This window comes from Gavialis gangeticus, unplaced genomic scaffold (assembly GCF_001723915.1).
Source record: "Gavialis gangeticus isolate Ggan-Ray unplaced genomic scaffold, GavGan_comp1, whole genome shotgun sequence".
In the NCBI taxonomy this organism is placed as follows: Eukaryota; Metazoa; Chordata; order Crocodylia; family Gavialidae; genus Gavialis; species Gavialis gangeticus.
The window spans coordinates 3521092-3540593 of NW_017729000.1; the positions used below are offsets into that span (position 1 = coordinate 3521092).

At 46.5% G+C, this 19502-nt stretch overlaps 2 protein-coding genes across 4 annotated transcripts in view; one reads left to right on the forward strand and one right to left on the reverse strand.

Annotated features, from left to right (window-relative positions):
* GEMIN5 (gem nuclear organelle associated protein 5) overlaps positions 1-11041 on the forward strand; it is a 32779-nt gene extending 21738 nt beyond the window's left edge. For both annotated transcript variants that reach the window (XM_019506091.1, XM_019506092.1), the window contains exons 20-28: positions 216-353; positions 954-1101; positions 2150-2269; positions 3149-3359; positions 4069-4326; positions 4822-4984; positions 5664-6183; positions 6677-6773; positions 7623-11041. In XM_019506091.1, the coding sequence (XP_019361636.1) occupies positions 216-353; positions 954-1101; positions 2150-2269; positions 3149-3359; positions 4069-4326; positions 4822-4984; positions 5664-6183; positions 6677-6773; positions 7623-7790 (1823 nt within the window). In that variant the 3' untranslated portion in view covers positions 7791-11041. The remainder of the gene's footprint in view (positions 1-215; positions 354-953; positions 1102-2149; positions 2270-3148; positions 3360-4068; positions 4327-4821; positions 4985-5663; positions 6184-6676; positions 6774-7622) is intronic.
* CNOT8 (CCR4-NOT transcription complex subunit 8) lies at positions 10149-18472 on the reverse strand. Of its 2 annotated transcripts, none has more exons than XM_019506095.1 (7): positions 18318-18472; positions 16005-16213; positions 13802-13995; positions 13272-13433; positions 12335-12479; positions 11792-11902; positions 10149-11469 (listed from the first exon to the last, which is right to left on the reverse strand). In XM_019506095.1, the coding sequence occupies exons 2-7, from the start codon at positions 16119-16121 to the stop codon at positions 11320-11322; spliced, it is 879 nt and encodes a 292-aa protein (XP_019361640.1). In that variant the 5' UTR covers positions 16122-16213; positions 18318-18472; the 3' UTR covers positions 10149-11319. The 2 variants fall into 2 exon arrangements, with proteins under 2 accessions (XP_019361640.1, XP_019361638.1); XM_019506093.1 differs by having other exon boundaries at positions 16005-16361.
* Positions 18473-19502: the final 1030 nt, after the last annotated feature.

Genomic DNA, 19502 nt, shown 5'->3' on the forward strand with positions numbered 1-19502 from the left:
TGAGCTGTTGAGAAGGCTGGCTGGAGCCAGGGGTGGTGCATGAAAGGAGATGTCCAGCTTGAGTCTTTTGAGCTGACAGTGCTCTCAGTCACTGGCCTGCAGCACACTGCTTTATTCCTGCTTGAGTTTGCTCTTGGCTGGGCATTTTACCTTGGGGTACATGGTTACTGCAGTTGCACTGGCACCTAACCAGGAGGCTCGTTTGTTACAAACAGGAAGAAACCACTTGGAGAATGGGCACCCAGAGTTGTTTCAGCAGCTCATGTTGTGGAAAGGAGACCTGAAGGGCACCCTCCAGTCAGCTGCAGAGCGTGGGGAGCTAACGGACCAGCTGGTGGCCGTCTCGCCCATGGGTATGTTCGTTCTGCTGACAGGGATAAGCAAGTGGGATGAGTTGCCAGATAGCCTGGCGAGAGCTGAACATGTCCTGCTTGTAACAATGCTATAACAGTACTTAGATACAAAACAAACATGCCTAGACAGTGACAGAGAAGCAAATGTAAGCACCCGCATAAATAGATGGGGTGGGCTGGGAGGGAAGAAAGATGAGCAAATTCCTTTTTGACTCGTATGAGCTGTCATCTGTTTCCAAGCACAGAAACAAACATTCCTCTAACACGTTACAGCCCTTTAGGTCATTTGCTGTTTGCTTAAATACATTTGGGAGTGCTGTCCAGGCCCTTGGTTCATAGAATCATAGGAAATGAGGATTGGAAGGAACCTCAAGAGGTCACATCTAATCCAACCTCCTGCGCAAACCAAGACCATCCCCAATTACATCATCCCAGCCAGGGCTTCCTTTTGTATCAAAATATTGCCCTAGCCCATTGCTTATTAAAGAAGCAGAAAAGGGCTGTGTGTGGAAGAAGTTGATGTGTTCAGATGTTAGCCTCAGAGAATCGTTCCTGGTTGCAAGTCCTTATCCTTTAGCTATGCTACGTTTTGTATTCTAGCTGGATATCAGGCCTGGGTGTGGACGGTAGAAGCCTATGCAAAACAACTGTGCTTCCAAGAACAGTACATCAAGGCTGCCTCACATCTTCTTTCCATCCACAAGGTGTATGAGGCTGTGGAGCTGCTGAAAGTGAACCATTCGTACAGGTCACTTGCATTCCTTACATTTCTGATGTTTTAGTGCAGATAAGTGGGAGCAACCAAAATAGTCTGATGTCTCTCTTGGTTCTGGTTATCTGGCATAGTCCTGCAGTGTGCAAGTTGTAGACACTGCCAGAGTTTACAGAGAACCAGTCCGCTTGGGTCCAACTGCACTTCTGTCTGCATCTATTTACCTACCTCCCTTTAAGAATACATGCATTTTCTCCAGCCCCTTCCAGTTACAGTAATTTCTTTCTGTGGTATACATTCAGCCTTCCTTTATGCTTAATCACTGCTTCTCCAGATAGTGAGGCAAGAGGCTTTTCCCTTGGTTCATGTTGGCCTTTCACCCGATGCATTTGCAGATTGAAAGATTCAGGGACTGGAGCACAACCTGAAATTGATTGACTTGCTGTTCCTTTTAAATGCCTGGATTTTGTCCCCTTTTCAGGGTGTGTCCTGTCTGCAGTTAAAGATATGACTGCAGCTCAGGTAGACATACCTGACTTAGCTAGTTCAGGTACTGTAGTGGCAGCAGCCTGGGGTTCAATGCAGGCTGCAAGGCCTTCTTGGGACCCTAGACAAATACTTGGATGAGCCAGGACAGGCTGAGCTATGTGTTGCCACAGTTACTGCACTGTCATTACTAGCTAGTTGGAAGCTAATTTAGACACGCCTGTGCAAGCTGCAGTTACACCTTTGGCTGCAGTGTGGACCTACCTGCTGACTGCTCAGCAGTGAACAGGACCATTTTCATACTTGTTAGCTACTGTACACATGACAAACACTAGTAAATAAGAAGTTTCCCACTGCCTTACACAGCTGGCCAGGTACAGTTGTGCTTTTTTGGCTTGCTTGGGAACATCGGGTATTTGCAGCTGCTGGAGGTGAGATTCTAGATTTAATCAAAGCTGTCGCCTCTGACCAACCAAGGCACGTTTTCTTCTGAAACCCTGTCTGTTTTCTTTTGAAACCCAGGAGAGACTTCTGCAGGAACTGTGGGCCTGTTTGTAGGTGACCCAGTAACATTTTATTTCGGTTCCTCTTACATCAGGGAAGCGGTTGTAATTGCCAAGGCCAGGCTGCGTCCAGAAGATCCAGTCCTGAAGGATCTCTACACCACCTGGGCAGCGAACTTGGAGGAAGATGGCCATTATTCCATGGCAGCCAAATGGTAAGTGTTGGCAGGAAAGAGTCACTGCGATCTTCATGAGGGAAATGAAGAGCACTCTGTCTTTTCTGAAGGTTGTTCAGAATAATGGCTAAGAATTGGAGCAAACTGGAGGGTTTTTAGAAGGTTTAGCCCAGAGGAACCACCGCGCCCCCTGCCTCCATCTGTCTGAAGTTCCTTGTAGTCTTTATTCCCATGATATCTGAGCCCCTCACAGTCTAGATCCTCACAACACTGAACAAGAGATGCAGACTGATTTCCTCTTGTGTCTGAGTGAGAATAGAACCCAAGTTTGCTGAGCTTCTGACTAGCATCCAAATCACCAAGCTGTTTTTCTTCCATTTCTGGACTTTTCCAACTGGATATCCTAAAACTGAGGCACCTCAAATCACTACTCACTTCAGGAAAATGTTGGCCAGGTTCCAGGATGGGTGGGTGTGAACCTACCAGCTTTGTCAGTTGGTGCTGATTTCAGCTCAGCGCTCACTGAAGAGTGAATGCCAAGAAAGGATGCAACTGGCACCCCCAGAGAGGAATGCTAGGGGTGCGCAAAGCTAATGTTCTTCCTCCAGAAGCTGCTGATTTCACTTCTTATCTGAGTGATGTGTGGGGTCCATGCCATGAGCCATTTCCCACCAGCATCCCAGACCTCTACAGGAGGTTATGGGTTTGCAGGCTCCTTTTGCAGCACTGCTTCAGATCAGCTGCCATCTGTTCATCATAGATCTTTTGAAAAGGATTGGTGACAGCAGCTTTCTGAATGAAGCAGTGGGAAATGTATTTCATTCTGTCTGCGGTGTTGGGCAGAAGCTGTTTGTACTACAGTGTAAAATATGAGCCCTCAGGTCTAATGTGATGCTAGCTCACTTTCCTTTTCTCTAGTTACCTGGGGGCTTCATCTCCCTATGATGCAGTGAAAGTGCTGGCAAAAAAAGGGGATGTGGCATCCCTAAAAGCTGCTGCGGAGCTCGCTCTGAGAGCTGGGGAGAAGGATCTGTCGACCACGTTATCTCTCAGATGTGCCCAGGAGTTGGTGTCTGCCAGAAACTGGGTTGGAGCACAGGAGGTCCTTCAGTGGCAGGGAAGCCTACTGGTGAGTCTGCCTCCCCCTTCTCTAGCAATACACCCCTCATGAACCACATAAGATGGCCTGTATTATAACCACCAACAGATATTGCTGTGAGCTGCCTGGAAACTCTGTCCGAGGTGCTCACGGATTGAAATGCTTAGCTAGAGGTTTATTTCTACAGTGTTGTGAGCAAGGATGGAACTTGGCCAACATGAGATGCAGTTTGGAACCTGTGCTTATTAGATGGCATATGATGAAGTCTTAACAGGATGGGCTGGGAAGGAGAGCGAAGCGAGCATGCAGGGGTGGAGAAGTGGAGCATTTTTGCCTTTCCTTAAGGAGGATTTGTCACTGTTAAACTGGCTCCTAAACTTTGGGTTTTAGAGGGATGCTGTGATTGGGGGGAGTTGAGATGTGGCTGTACCTGAGCAAGGATCATCAGGAGAAGGAATATGTGGTTGCAGATCTACCCAAAAGCATACACTCTAGTCCTGCCAGGCATGTTGGGTTTGAGCTCGGAGCGAGCAGGTGGAATTCTGTTCCACAGGTCAGGCTTCTTCTGGCTTTATGTTCTGTGGATCCATGACTCAGCCTGCAGCAGCTGTACATGGAGCAGTCTGCAACAAGTGACACCTGAGCCTTTGAGGGAAAGGTTTCAATTTTATCTGCTTGTATCACTAAAGGCTCCTCTTTCTGCGCTAGACACAGCTCAGTGTTCTGTTTCTGTTTGCAGGGACAGAGGCTAGTTTTCTGCCTTCATGAACTGCTTTGCAAGTGCCTTGGTGAAAGAAATCTAGCTGAGCGTAAGAGCTCCTCCCCACCATGTTACCACAGCTGGGATGTGAGGGACAAGGACTCCTTCCTTGAGATGGTGACTGAGGTGTGGCAGAGCGCATTTGGAGTGAGCACTGTGGATCAAGCCAAGACCGTGTGGAAGCAGCTGCATGGTATTTTGTATCCTCCTGCTACCACCAACACCCATCCCAAGCAGGTAATTTATCCTGGTTCTGTGCACTAGTTGGCCCTTGCTGAAGGTGTGAATGGGGCTGGATTTGCATAGTTGCCTGAGGTAACAGCCATAGCCATTCACAGGTGCCCTGTACTCACTCTGAATGAAAAATGAGTTTTGGTCAGAGTATTAGCAGGTGATTAGCAGTTGGCAGCTATGCAGTGCGGCCCAGCCATCCCTGCTTGGGACAAAAACTGGCATAATAGCTGATGTTAATGTTGCTGAGATGTTTTTGCCATGGCATTCTAGCAGACTGGGCTCACACTGACCATTGTGCAAGCCTGTAAGAAGCCTATAATTATGCTCCACAGTCTGAAGAGCCTTCATCCCCTCAGCTGAAATCAGCTGTGTAGCTTGTAGCAATGGTTAAGCGGTGTATTTTGGGGAAAGCTTCTGGGTTTGGCACTGCAGATTGCCATGAGGCACAAAGGGCTCCCAGGTTAAGCTGCTGACAGTGATTTGTGGTGCCTCTTGTAGCTGCTCTTCCACATCGCCCACGATCTGACCCTAGCAGTGCTGAGCTACCAGACTGCTTCGTGGGAGGAGGCAGTGACTGCTCTTCTCAGTGCTGTGACCCGCAGCTGTGATGCTGGCAACTTCACTCTTCTGCAAGAAATCTGCAGCCTCCTCCTTCCCAAAGGTAAACCTCCTCCTTTGTTTGCTCTGTGCTAGCAGTTGTGAGTGCATGGTTCTTGAACTCTTTTCCTAGCACGGTTTCTGGTTGCCTCTCAGGCTCACCTCCTGGCTGCACCCTACTACTATAATTGGATTTCTCCAAGGGCTCACTAAATGCTGCTAATGCCATTTGGGGCCATGACCTTTTGCATGGGAACTGCTGGACAACCCTTAATCCCCTTAGCTGGGTTCTGGGAGGTTTTAGTAGGGTTCAAGGAGATGTTCCCATGGACAGTGAGAGCATTCAGTCTCACTAGGTGGGGTAGAACGCTGTACTGGCAGGATCCACCCTACTTGCTCCACTGCCTGCCTGGGGCTCAGAAGAAACCCCTGCTCAAACCAGGTTGTGCTCTGCTGGGTGTCTTGCACTGGTATTAGTTACCTGTGATGGACCTTGGGCTGGATAGCCCCTCAGTGTGATCTGCTGTGGTAGTTCCTGTTGTGTGGGGGTCAGTTTCAAAGGCTGGAGGTTGCTGGTGATGTGTTCTTCCCTGCTCCCCTGCACTACACAGCCAAGTGCTGTTGGACTCTGGAATCCTGCCCTCACACACAACTTTGCAGAATATTACTCTGTTGGGCAGTGGCACGTGTGGCTTCAGGAAATCCTTTTATAACCCATCTTTCCTCCTCCCCTCCCCTGCCAGGCTGCGATGACCTGAGGCACAAACTGGACAGCACAAGCTCTCGGAGCATGGCAGCTCACAAGAGTTTAGAAGGCTTCCTGGCTTACGGACAGCTGTATGATCTGTGGTGGAACCTGCCCACAGACTCCCCTGTCTCCAAACAGATGGTGCCAGAGTCTGTGTCTTGCCCTAGTGAGCAGGCAGCTCCTGAACAGAATGCTGTCTCGGGAATCTTTGCAGAAGGAATGGCACCTGAGCTGGAAGAACATCCCCCCAGCATACCTGCTTCCTGCCCTGGGCCCTGTGCAGCTGATTTAGGGGATCCAACAGAGAGGCAGCTGAAAGTGAATAGATGTAAAGTGCTCCTTTCTGAAGAGATTGCTGCTTTACAGAACACCCAGAAAGACATTGCGAAGATCCAGGAGACTCTGGCAGACATGATCCACCAACATCAAAGAAACAGCTTACAGGAGAGCAAGCTGCAACCCAGCCCCAAGAGTGAGTTGGACAAGCCCATCCCCCCAGGCAGCCAGAGCCCAGGGTAAGTTTCCACCATCCTGGAGTGGGTTTAGGACAGCTGCTGCTTTCTCACTTGACAGACGGAGAGCAAAGCTGCTGTTCAGCACAGCCGTGCCCTAGTGTCCAGCTTGGCTTCCCCAGGCCTGCAAACCCCATTGTAAAAACTTCAACCAGTCAACCAACCGGTTATCATCAGCCCTGAATTCTGACTCCACCACACTTATTTCCTGTAGAAGAATAAGTAGCCTTAGGGTAATAGCTAATGCTCTGATTGTGCCTTCTTCATATAGTGCATTTGGAGGGGAGGGGAGGGGAAGGGAAGAGGCAGGCTGGACAGAGGAGTTTCTGTTTCTCTGTTGATAGTAGGGTTCTATTCATCTTTGCGAGGTAAGAGTCATGGGGGTGACATTCTGGCTCTGGTTCTTCTACCTACTCTGCTCTGCTGGTTGGGAGAGTATGCATTGGCTTGGGCAAAGCCACTGTTCATGACCTTTCCATGAATGTTCTCTTGACAGTAAAGCAGCAGCAAAGGAACCGGTTTCTCTTCCTGAGCTGTCAAAGCAGCTGGCAATGGCCAAGCAGCAACTGGCAGAATTTCCCGACAGTCTAAAGGTAAGGTTAAAATGGTTTCAGAAGGAGGTGGCTTTGCAGCTAAGAGTTGCAGAACTGGTAGGCACTGCCTGGGTTATTGCACCCCATTCTTGCTATCACAGGCATCCGCGTCCTATAAAATCCCTCTCCTGCTGTCATTTCTGTGCCAGTGCTGCAAGTTAAGGGCTTCTTGATTTCTCTGCACAGGGAATCAGCAACCTGAATGGGGGTTGGCTCGACTGTTCCTTGCTTTGCTGCTTGGAGACACAGGGACAGAAGCACGGCTTTGTGTCTCAATAGATGCCTGCTTATGTCACTTTAGAGACCATTAATATTGCATGACGGCTGGATAAAACTATTCACAGCCACCCCAAAACCACATAGCAGCTCACCCTGTTCATAATGCAGATTACAGTGAGAGTCTGGTTGGTTAAGGGTAGCTCGGTTTTGGTAGCAATGTTTGCATTATGATCTAGAAAGTGCGTATGGGGAAGCAGTACCAGTGACTTCCCTTGCCAGGAGAGGGGCTGGGACCGTAGAGATGAAATTGGATCATGAGCAGTAATGCACCCCAAAAGAAACCAACACGCCAAAGCCATTTGTCTTGCCCATTTTGTGCCCCTTGGGGTCCTTCCATAGAAGATGGCAGTTGTGAGGCAGGGTATATGCTTAGGAGGGAGAGAAGCTGGCTGGACATAAATCCAGTGCACACTGGAAGAGGGAATGAGTAACATTGCATCCAGACTTGGCTTGCTCATGCTTTATGCCAGTCTAAGCCTTATTTCCAGAGGGGGCCCTGCTCTTCACACTAGCATTTCCAGTTCCCAGCACAAACACAACATGGTAGTTTTTTTGGGTTTTTTTTGGCAGGCCTTCCCATTCCCAGATGTGCTGGAGTGCAGCCTGGTGTTCCTTCACATCCACTCCCAGAGCCACAGCGACGTGAGTCTGGAACTGCAGCAACAGGCCTTGGACCTGCTGCAGAAGTTCACTCAAGATGGGACATATGAAAAGATCTGTGGGAAGTTCTTAACGTGATGTTCCTTTCACACCCGGCCCCCTCCACCGCTGGTAGCTTTACCAAGCCAGGATGGTTCTTCTCTGACCTGAGGAACGGTCTCTACTGCCACCACTGCTTTTTGAAGGACCATTGTTCTGGAAGGAGCACGGATCGTCAAAAGTCAAGCTTACATAGACTTTCACTACCAGCCAGTCAGCTACTTGTGGCCTCATGCGCCTCCATGAGCGATACTGTACCCGTAACAGCAGGAGACATTGGCTTCTGCCTTTAATGTATACAAGATCTTGTTTATATTTAGTTTTTTAATTTCTGGAGAGAGGAAAATTATGCAAGGGAAGCCCTTGGATTTACATACTGAAAACATGGTAAATGGTTTAAACGGCTACAGCTACCTTTTGGCAGTATAGGAGCGTTAGCTGTCATTTAAATAAAAGGCGCAATATGTTTTTTTATTTTAAAGGACTTAATGCTCAAGCCAGTGTTAGGCTGGGGAGTCTGGGAAACTGATTAATGTTTTTTTTGATGTGCAGGAAATTTGTGTTCCTTTAAATAAAAGCCTTATACTTCCAGTCTTGCATTTAATTTGAAAGGAGGGTAGTGATAAAAGTATTTGTTCTCTAGTAAGTGTGAGGCTAGTGTTTTTTAATGTTTTTTAAAGCTACTCTAGGTACTTAAAATATACATGTGGTAGCTGATGTTCATGCCTTGGTTACTTCTAAGTAGGGCAAAGAATTGCTTACGCTCATTGCTCAGTACAGAGCACAACAAACACCTTGTTTTTCATGACAAAGTTTTCACATCCGTCTGCTAGGAAGTGTCAACCTTTCCACATCTGCTGCAGAGGAAACTACTTTTGCTACAGCAGTGGAACTTGGACCATCAGTGTTTCAGGTAGGATGTAAAATGATGGTCTTAATTGTGTGCAGTTGGAGACACTAGCAGTCTTCACAAAATATTAGAAAAATGAACTCGCTAAGGACCGCTTCCATTCTTCATTAAGCAACAGTACAGGTGAAAGCCTGGTTTCTGGAAGGGGTCCTGTTGTTTGGTTTTCCTCATTTGAATTGTCAGCTCCCCCTGGAAGGTGCAAAATGTTGTCATGCCCATAAACTCAGCAGCAGTCTTGAGTTTGCCCAGGTAAAGAGGATAGGAAGCAGAAGTGGGGTGTGCTGGTCACGGTCAAGTAACCCTTGTAAACTGGGCAGAAACCTAGACACAAGCTTTATTTTAAACATAAAGAGGAGAGTGCTGCAGAGCAGAAACTGACAGAAGCTTAGGGCATGGAGAGATCAGAGAGATGGATTTACATATACTACAGGTAAAGCTAAGGCTTTGAAGATGAATAGAATTTGGGAGGAGCATGCACATGTCCTAATCCAACCTGTCATCTGGCCTCAAAGGCAGAGCAAGACAGAAGACCTGATCTATCCTAAAGAAGTGAGATTAAAGAGCATCAAAGCTGCTTTGGCAGAGCAGAAGTAGGTAGGAACATAGTCCTGATTCTGATTAAGGTAAATTGCAGAACAGTTCTCAGACAGCTATCATATAAACCCCTCCAGATGGGCCAGAGAGAACCAGATAGCCAGACTCATCACGTCAAAGTGCCTGCAAACCAGGAGAGGGAGCTATGGCTTTACAAAGCTGTGCATCTCTGTAAGCAGAAGTAGCCTAGGAAGAAGCTAAGCAGAGCTGCTGCAAGCACCAGAAGGTATAAAGATGACCAGCAACAGGGAATTAGCTTTTTATAGTAGCAAGGCTAATTTGAGGCCATACTGCATAAGAACCTAAGGCAAAGGGACTTGACTTGAGCTCTGCCTCGCAAAACATACAGGTGTCCAAATCTCTAATGGGATTTTTCTGCCCAGTTCCTGTGCACTGCCTGGGTATACAGAAGCCAGCAAGCTGAGCATGGCTTCTTATCAAGGTAACAAAGTGGAAGAATGGAGGATGGGAGTATGCCTGCATCTCATCTCTTTCCTAGAGACAGGAATTTAGATTAGAGATTCACAATCCTGAACTGTGATTTTACAGCAGGTTTTCTCCCAAGAGAACTGGATCAGTTAGCTACTCTTACTCCAACAGCTCTACGGAAAGAAACCTTCACATAGGGGATTGTCTTGCACAAACTGCTGGCCTGGTGGACCTGCTAGATGATAGTATAAATAATTTAAAGGATGAGGCTCCATCAACTGATGCATGAATCTCAGTTGCTTCACTAATGTTTAGTTTGGTTAGAATTGGTCTTATTGCATTTGCCTGTAGAGTAAAACTGCAAGTGAAATTAGCCACTTCATGACCTGTGTTGGTCACAGAGAGGTCAGCAGCTCAGCTTCAGAGCTGGTGCTTTGTAGAAGGACCAGAAACGGCCTGGTTAAAAAAAAAAACCAACCTTTATTTTACAAAATTAAAAACATAGTATTTACAAGCATTTTAATTACCAGTTTAACATCAATCAAGAATCATTTAAGCTTGTTAAAATGCAAGACTTAAAATGAGAGGTTTAATTTGCTGTTCAAAAGAGGTTTTTTCTTATAGAAACATATTTCAGAGCTGTTCAAAAATAATGTGTATTATTAGAATGTCTAGTCAAAAATCGAACTCCTGAGCCTTCAATCTCCACTCTTTAGGATACTCCTCAAATCTTTACAAAGGGAGACGCAGTGGCTTTGAGGCCTGTTTAAACATCACTCCAATATGAAAGTAAATATAATTATTTGCCTAGTAAACTACTCCTACATACTGAAGTGAGATGAACAAGATCTTCTGCATCATCAAGTGAAACTGAGTGGCTTCAATTGTTTTGGTCCAAATTCCTGTTACAAAATCTCTAGAAGGCAAGCTTCCAGGCTGGTTCATCTACTCAGCAGTTTATTCTGTTCATAACTATGAGAATTAAAATGAGGCTTAGTGGTGTGACACACTTGTATTGCACAACAGTCCCAAAGGACCCTGTACAGCACAGCTGTGCAAAACACCCATCCTGGCCAGAGGCAAGACAGCTTGAGCTGAACACCTGCTGCAGAGAAGGTGTTTTGCTTTGTTCCCCATGCTCTGCCGTGAATGAGAGGGTCATTACATAAATGACACAGAGGGATAAAAGTGAGCAAAAGATGAGGAGCAGACATCACCTCACAGCATGCACAAGAAATTTTAAAATAAGCTTCCTAAAGGACCCTGCAAGGTTGCTGTGTCCAATTTCACTGGCATTTCAGAACTTCAGCTCTGCTGAATGTTCTCCATTTAAGTCTTCCTTGCAGATTCGGTATTTAAAAAAAAAAAAGAAAAAAAAAAGAGGAGGTATACACATTTAGATTCTCTCTCTTGCCCTTGGTATTAAAAAGATGGCAAACCACCAATGCTGGTATTGTTATGAATTCAGAACTCCCTTTTAGGTTTGAAATGAAGATGCTTTTTTTCCCCCTTCATCAAAACTCTAGTCTTTCTGCCAAATGCATGCGGTAGATGCCCTTTGTTTGACAGAATTGGAAAAGTTTCTGACAGCAGTTGCTGTTCTGGGACCATGTCCTGCTGACGGGTCTCCATTTCTCACTGCTGCATGTTGTTGATAATGGCGAGAATGCTCATCTTCTCTTGAGCCGATTCCACGTCCTCACTTTGCTTCTGTGCCACTCCTGTGCCAAGGCCGTACAGCCGGCCACAGTACTTTGCATCATCAATTGAATCCTCAAAGAACAACTGCAAGGGAGGGGAAAAATTTCTTTTTATTTACTGATTTCTCCCTTTTTTAGCGTGCATTTGTAAATCAGTTTAACCTCATATGCATACAGCTTTGTTTAAATGCAGCAGCTTCAGCAGTGGAAGGTGGCAATTAGCAACAGGGGAAGAGAACTCAGGGGGCTCATTTTTTGAAGCTTAAAGGGCTGGCACAAGACTCCAAAAAATCAAAAGGCCAGGAGGTGTGTGTGGGGACAGTGGGTAGGGAAGAGAACAGACAAGCCATAGCCTGGGTTCTCCCTCCAATTTTGCAGCTGGAAAGAGGAAAGCAATTCATGGATACCTCTTTCATCCTGAAGAAGGCCATTCCCGTGAGCAGTGAGTCTGATCCTGCCTGATGCTGTCGTCCAATTCGTTGCAAATCCAGCTGATCTGCAACTTCTTGAAGACCTCCCTGAAAAGGGAGGGAAAAAATTATTTTTATCACCTGGAATCTGCCCCTACGAAGGCTACCAGGCAGCATGCTTCCTTTAGCTAAGTCATATCAACATCAAGTGAAAATGCCGATTGACATCTTTAAGCAGTAAAGAGCATACTTGGTTTCAGCCAGCTTTTGAAAAAGCTGCCCCCTGAAGCAGAAGTTCTTATGAATGCTTCTTAACTGACCAGTCAACAGATTAGAGGAAATGGAACAAATTTATCTTCTCCTGGTGACACACAGCTAAAACCAAAGTAATTGGACTGTGCCCCCTATACACAGATACAAATGTCAAAATACTGTACAACTATGATCCATCCTACATTTGAGCTTTTGTGTACAAGATGTGATAAAACAGTGGAAATCCCACTTGCTAATGCAATCTAGTTACTGATAAGAAGTAAATACCTTAAGGTTTTTACAGCTCTTCATTAGGTACTTGACATCATAGATGGATGGGAAGAAAAGGTTCAAAATATGAAAGAATTCATGTTCCTCCTCAGGGAGTCTGGAGTCTGTCAGCAATTTCACCATGTAGCCAAAATCATAGCCACTGACAAAAGAGTGGTACAAAGTCTATTAAATAAGCAGCAGAAATAGCCAAAGGCATAACATTTTCTTTATATCAGAGTTGTTATTAACCAGATCCTAGCATTCATGCTGCTCACCTTGAGGCAGAACCTCTGCTTGCCTCATCTATACTACAGTTTCACAAGGTAAGCTAAAATAAAAATAGCTAGACTGTTGGGGGCAGGGGGGATGAAACAAATGCCTTTCTTCCACATAGATATTTTCTCAGTGACTAGAGGAATTTTTAACGTGTAAGAGAGAAAAAAGGAGCTAATCTTACAGACCTACCCTTTGCTGCTTCTTACCTCAACTTGGGATGGTTTCGGGGGGAAGCAACTATGCATTCAAATAACTCAGGAGATAAGCAAGCCTCACCTTCAAGCCCTCTTTCTCTGAACAGTAGTTATGTTCAAAGCAAAGTTCATGAGAGAAAGAAGCAGTATTGTCTGGTACAAGGAAACAAACCCCTTATGTCCCAGGGTACTTAAGTTTAATAAACTCCTCCTTATGTTTTCACTTCTGTTTTCTGTTAACATCTCCTGTTCGCAAGCATGGAATATACCCAGGTTTAGGGCAAAGGAAGTGGTACCAAACCACCTGCATGTGTTGCACTCTCCATTTACTTAGTTAAATAACCAAACCTACAAAGATATAAATTCACCCTTTAAAAGCTGGACTTGTGCCTCCAAGAATAAAGACGAGAGGGATCTTATTGACAAGAGAATTGCTATTCATTTTCCAGCCCCAACATTCCTTGCATTCCTCTTGGACACACCTGTGAAACGAGAGCCATTTAACATTGTCGCTGAGGACCACCCCTGAGGTCATGAGCAGCTCTGCGAAGTGCAGGGTATCGATGCCTTCCTCCTCATGCTTCTGGAACTGCAGCCCAGAATTTGCCAGGAGATCTATGGAATCCTGTGAGTACATGTCCTCCCTAAAAGGAAATGGGAGCTTCACATCAGGTGGGCTGGTCAGGTAGGCTCATGCCCAACAAGAAGGATCCCCTTCCTTTCCCCCCTCCCCAGTTTTGTATTTCAAAACACAAGTACAGTGACCAACAAAAGCGTCACCAGGCCCTATAGTTCTGGTCTTTCAGTGACCTGGAGATCATATTGAATTACAGATGAAAAAGTTCTTCTAATTGCCAACTTCAACCAAGCAAACTTTTGCCCATTGTTCTCCCGTTGACAGTAACTTTGTTAATGATTATGCTGTTGACATGCAAAGCATTCACCTAAATGTGGATGCCAGACCATTTAAGAACGTTTTTGGGTCACTCGTTCTGTGGTTCAGAAGACTTACGTTAGATTGAATTTGAAATTGAACTGCCATGTGTTGATCCCAGAAGGATACTCTCCTTTCTCATTCGTGAAGGTTAAGCCCAGCTGGATAATTTTCAGGAGGTCTACATTACACCGGAGGAGCTGATACTGGTAATCAATGGAGCTGCGAAATTCACCAATTGGCCTCACCACAACTCCTGGAAACTCTGTGTCCTAGAAAAGAAACACGGGTGAAGGGAAACTCTCCTAAGTTAGCAAAGTTGCACGTTCTGGTTGACCTAGAACCCTAAAAACTGCAACAGCCACCTTTTCTATAAAATGATAAATTTAAGAATAATTTTGCTTTATCTGCTTTTTTTTTCCCCAACAGTACTTGAAATAACCAAGAAACCTGAAATTCATACTGCTTACTTATTTCTTTATACAACTAGGGTAAATGAACAAAGTTTAGAAAACATAAAGAAAATCTGCAATTGCATACTGTTTCTATTTCATCCCCAATTTCCAGAGGGGGAGAAAAAAGCATCTTTCTGTGGCCATGTAGTTTGCTAGCACCTGCCACCCTTTAATTATATTTGGCACCCTTTTTCACATTTTATTATGCAAAAGTATAATACACCTGGTCATTCATAGTGCACAGCCATAGATAGCTAGGAGATTATTACCCTCCCCCCCCCCTTGGGTAATAACCTCTTCATCCTTCCAATAACTACAGAAGTATCTATTTTATAGCCATCAATTCATACAGTTCTAAACACTGGTTTAAAAGAACAACAATGTGGTTTTGTTTGTAGGGTGATATTCCAGGTTATGGCAGATTAGCATTGTTTTTTGAAAAACGTTCACTCTAAACTAGCTAGTAATTTATACAGTATCAAAGTGTAAAGAGGCTCCTTAATAACAGAGAAAACATTTAATATAAAGCATATTAGTTAGCCAATAATTGCACATGTTGTCTTTGCTATTACATCAAATTCCTACGGTTTCTTGCTCAGAGATGTTCATCTACCTGCTATCCACTAGTCTTACCAAGGAGCATATAAAAGAGATGAATCTTTCTTTGCATATCTGCAAAAATCTCTCCGCAGCCCAACCTTTCCTCCGTCTGATCCTACAGTGTCAGTCAAGCGTATGTGACTTCAGACTAGCTACAGAAATGTAGTGCCAAGTAGTCATCCTAACTGCAAGATCAAATAGAAAGATATGCTGGTGGGGGACGTAGAAGCTCCTGTTTCAGCACATAGGATCCAGAGGTGTGAGAGTTTCAGCAGGGATGGAATCCATTCATATTTACCTAGTCACATAATGGGTGCCACTAAGAATTGGCTTTTTTAGACACCACAGCATTTGCAGAAGGACCCACATTTAAAAGAAAGGGGGTTAAAATACACTGCTCTTCGTAACAGCCTAGCTTTTCAGTGGCACCCAATGCGTATACACACACCCCTGCACACAATTTGCAAGGGACTTTAGCTTATTTGATATTTAGAATCATTAAGTACAGGTCAGCTTTATTATTTAATTATAACTAAATGTAATTAATGATCAAATATGGCATGAAGCAAGGAAATCCAAGATTTATATTTAATTAGTTTTGAAATGTTTTCCCCGCTCCCACCCCCACACACGAGGAATTCCATCTCAACAAGATTCTCGGAAATTTTAAATAAATGCATCTATCGGAACAAGTCGATGTGATATTTGAGGCCAAATTATCCTCCACTCTGAGGCTGTAGTGACTGACCATTCATTATGAAGCAGTCCTATTAGCTAACGAGTTGCGACTTGCATGCCTTTTGCCATATGCCAGCAAGAAATTTCTCTCAGCCAAATCGGCTGTGTCATTCAAGCTAGCTAAATCAAAATGTTTATGACCAAATGACCATCTTGTTATTTTAATTCTCTCTCATACAAACAAAGTAATACAATCCCTGTCATTAAGTATAATAGATCTCATCTGCTTAGGATTGCCTGCCCTGTGAAATTATGCAGGTATGTAATGAAGCATAAAGCTATCTGTATAAATCTTAAGAAAGTCTATATATTAAAAACCCAGCCAAGTGTTGAATGCTAACTAGTTTCCCAACTGTTTGCTCCGCGTACTATTGGGCTCATGCTGACCTGGGAAAACAAACATTTTTTTTTGTCTTGAGTGACCTACCCCACTGAAATCCCTTTACTTCGACAGCTTAAATGGTCATTAAAAAGCACCATATTCTTACCATGGCGATGTATCTGTAACTGAGAACAATTTCTCGAATTTTCCTCATCTCTTCTTCCAGATTGTTTGCCCATACTTCACAGATAACCTGGCTGTTCTCTGCAAGTGCTGCTGGCATCTTGCAGGAATTGGAATAGAAGCACCCAATGGCGTGTCTGGGTGGTCAGTACTGTGGTGTGGAGCTGCCAGCTCTGTGGCTCAGTCAGCACACTGCAAGAAATGCAAACTCACATTTATATCCACACTGCTCCACAAGTCAGGACATGCTGGCAGACACAACCAGTCAAGTTTCTGCCTTGCGGTGTCAGTTCAGCTGAAATGTCTGAATTAACACATTCTTTCTTGCTTCTAATACGTCCTTAAAACAGGCAGTCAAGGGACAAAGAAAAGGGAAACAATTCTTAGTTAGCAAAAAGGTACCCAGACTACCAACTTCAGCTGAGACAAGCCAATGTTTCTCCTCCTTTTAGGTCTGCACTTTTAAGCATAGGGCTTGTCTGCACACATCATTTGGCAACAATTTAATTGCGTAAAGTTTTGCAACATTTTTGTTCAGCTGCTTCAGGAAACTTAAAGTAGTAAGATGTGTGCTGTCATCTGCAACTCACCACAGCCTGGTCTAGCTGCTCTGGAGAAAGCTTAATAGAAATCAGAGAGAAGTGGGGCTGGATGGGACCTCCCAAGGTCATCCTGTCCGACCCCCTGCCCGAGGGAGGGTCATCCTTCACAGTCTGAGGAATAAGCTCCCTCCAGACACGGTGCAATCAACTACCCCGGAAATCTTCCAGAGGAGACTGGACGGTCACCTTGCTGGGGTCACCTGACCCCCACTCATCTCTCCTACTGGGTGCAAGGGGCTGCACCCGATGATCTTCCAAGGTTCCTTTCACCCCTAACATCTATGAATCCTTCTGCAAACCACGCCAATTTGTGCAACCCTCTCTGAACCATGCTGCACCATGCCAATTAGTGCAACCCTCTGCAAACCATACCACACCATGCCAATTATAGTGCATCCTTCTGTCTGAGGCATGGTTTGGAGAGGGATGATCATGCCGCACCATGCCGATTAGTGCATCCCTCTGCAAACCATGCCGCACCATGCCGATTAGTGCATCCCTCTGCAAACCATGCCGCACCATGCCGATTGTAGTGCATCCTTCTGTGTGAGGCATGGTTTGGAGAGGGATGATCCTGCCACACCATGCCGATTAGTGCATCCCTCTGCAAACCAGGCCGATTACTACATCCCTCTGCAAACCATGCCGCACCATGCCGATCACTGCATCCTTCTCCGCACCATGCCGATTAGTGCATCCCCCTGCAAACCATGCCGCACCATGCCGATTAGTGCATCCCCCTGCAAACCATGCCGCACCATGCCGATTATAGTGCACCCTTCTGTCTGAGGCATGGTTTGGAGACGGATAATCCTGCCACACCATGCCGATTAGTGCATCCCTCTGCAAACCAGGCCGATTACCGCATCCCTCTGCAAACCAGGCCGCATCATGCCGATTACTGCATCCCTCTGCAAACCATGCCGCATCATGCCGATTACTGCATCCCTCTGCCTGAGACATAGTTTGGAGAGGGATGATCCTCCTTTGGGCAGAGGGATGTGTTCATTGGCATCGTGTGGCATGGTTTGGAGTGGAATGATCATGCCACACAAAGCTGATCAGTCCATCCCTCTGCCTGAGGCAGGACCATCCCTCTCTGAATCATGCCACCCCACACCTATGTCCTACAAATGTAACGAAACTGGCCCAACCTCGCGCATAGACCGAGCAAGACCGGTCGAGCCTTTCTTGTGCTCTGGTGAGAGAGCCAGGTCTCGCCGCACGCATGCAGGCGGGCCGGGTCCATCTGACTGCTAGCTCTCTGCCAATGCGAGACCGAGGGGGTCACAAAGGTTTAAACGCAAGGATTTCTTCTTCACCCAGCGCTGTGGTGGGGTGCATGGGGGAAGCCGAGAGGTCAGTGCATGTTTGGAGGACCAGGGCCGCTAACGAGCACGGGGGGCTTCCAAATCGAAACGTCCCAGCCCTTAAGGGACAGGGGTCGAGTTGCGTCGAGACCAGCAGACGCAACATTCATCACGCAGCCCTCCTCCTCTCGACGGGGCTCCATTAGGAACCGGGTTAACGAGGTCATACGGGGCTCCCCGGTCTTCAAACGGTCCCCGGTGCCTCCTCCACCGAGCCTGGCCCAAAACCCCCCTCCCGCTGCAAGTGGATCAAATTAATCTGGTTTAAGAGCGTTCACACGACCGGGTATTTCGGAGCGAGGCCTCCCCCACTCCCCCCGGCACCTGCTCGCTGCGCGTCAGCTCGGCTCCTTCCCGCTCCCACCGGGCCCGGCGAAGCGAGGGAGGGAGTGAGGGGTAGGCCCCGGGACTGCTCTTCCTGCGGCCGCTCTAGCCCCCCCCCCACTTGTCTGCTCCTTCCCCCACGACTCGTCTGCTCCTCCCCGCCGGGAGGAGAGCGGGCTGGCGGACTTCCGGCGCGAAGTCCCGCCGCCAGCGGAACTTCCTGTTTGCCTCCCACTCTCTCGCGAGAGCCCAAGTTAGCGTGAACTGCGTCAGTTCTTGCAGTCACTGCGCATGCGTCGGAAAGAGCCTCGTGTCGCGACGCCCTGGTCACTTGGAACATGCGCGTGGGGAGGAGGGCAATAATGCTGAAGGACGCATGCGTGAAGTCGGCCCTTCTATTTTTATCCCTCTGCCCCCCTTTCTGACTCTAGTGGACTTTCCCAAGTGTATCTCTCCAGGCGCGGTTAGGAGAGTCTATGACCCCCTTCGGGCGGGGGGGGGAGAAGTGGGAGAGTCCATTCACTTCTATAGGGCGGCTGCTGCACGAGGGGAAAATTAATTCAGATTAAGAGCGTCCACACAGGCAATTCAGTGCTAATCCTGTGCGCTGACGTCAACTCGTTTTCCAGTGGTCTCCATTTTGTGCAGCCCCCTGCTATGTTACATGTATCGCACAGCTCCCTGGCTCTCTGCCCGATAAACGTGGACCGGCCACAAGAGCCAGGCAACGATCGCGCCCCGAACCCGCTCACTGAGACCAGCCGCGCATGCAAAGCGATTGTTGCGCCATCAAAACGACTCTCCAGCTCGAAAAAGACTGACCGGCACTAAGGCACGTGCTCAAAAATTGAAAATGAAGGGGACGTAATGGCTTTTTCTGAGGGTTGATATGGTAAATGCCGAAAAAATGGTCCTCTTCATCCATGAACAGCTATTGCAGGAATCCAGGATCTTTTAATCAACACGAGTTTCCTGACTGGTTCCTTTTTTAAGTGGAAAATGTAATTACAATAACGTCGGCACTTTGCTTCAGTAGGGGACACCTTGGTGTTACTAATCGTTTTCCTTTTATTTGATTAATGCCGGTACTTTGTAAACACAGGCAGTCCTCCGACTTACGACATGATAGGTTCCTAAAAACAGTGTCTTAAGTCAAAACGTTGTAACCCGGAACCCATTTTCTCA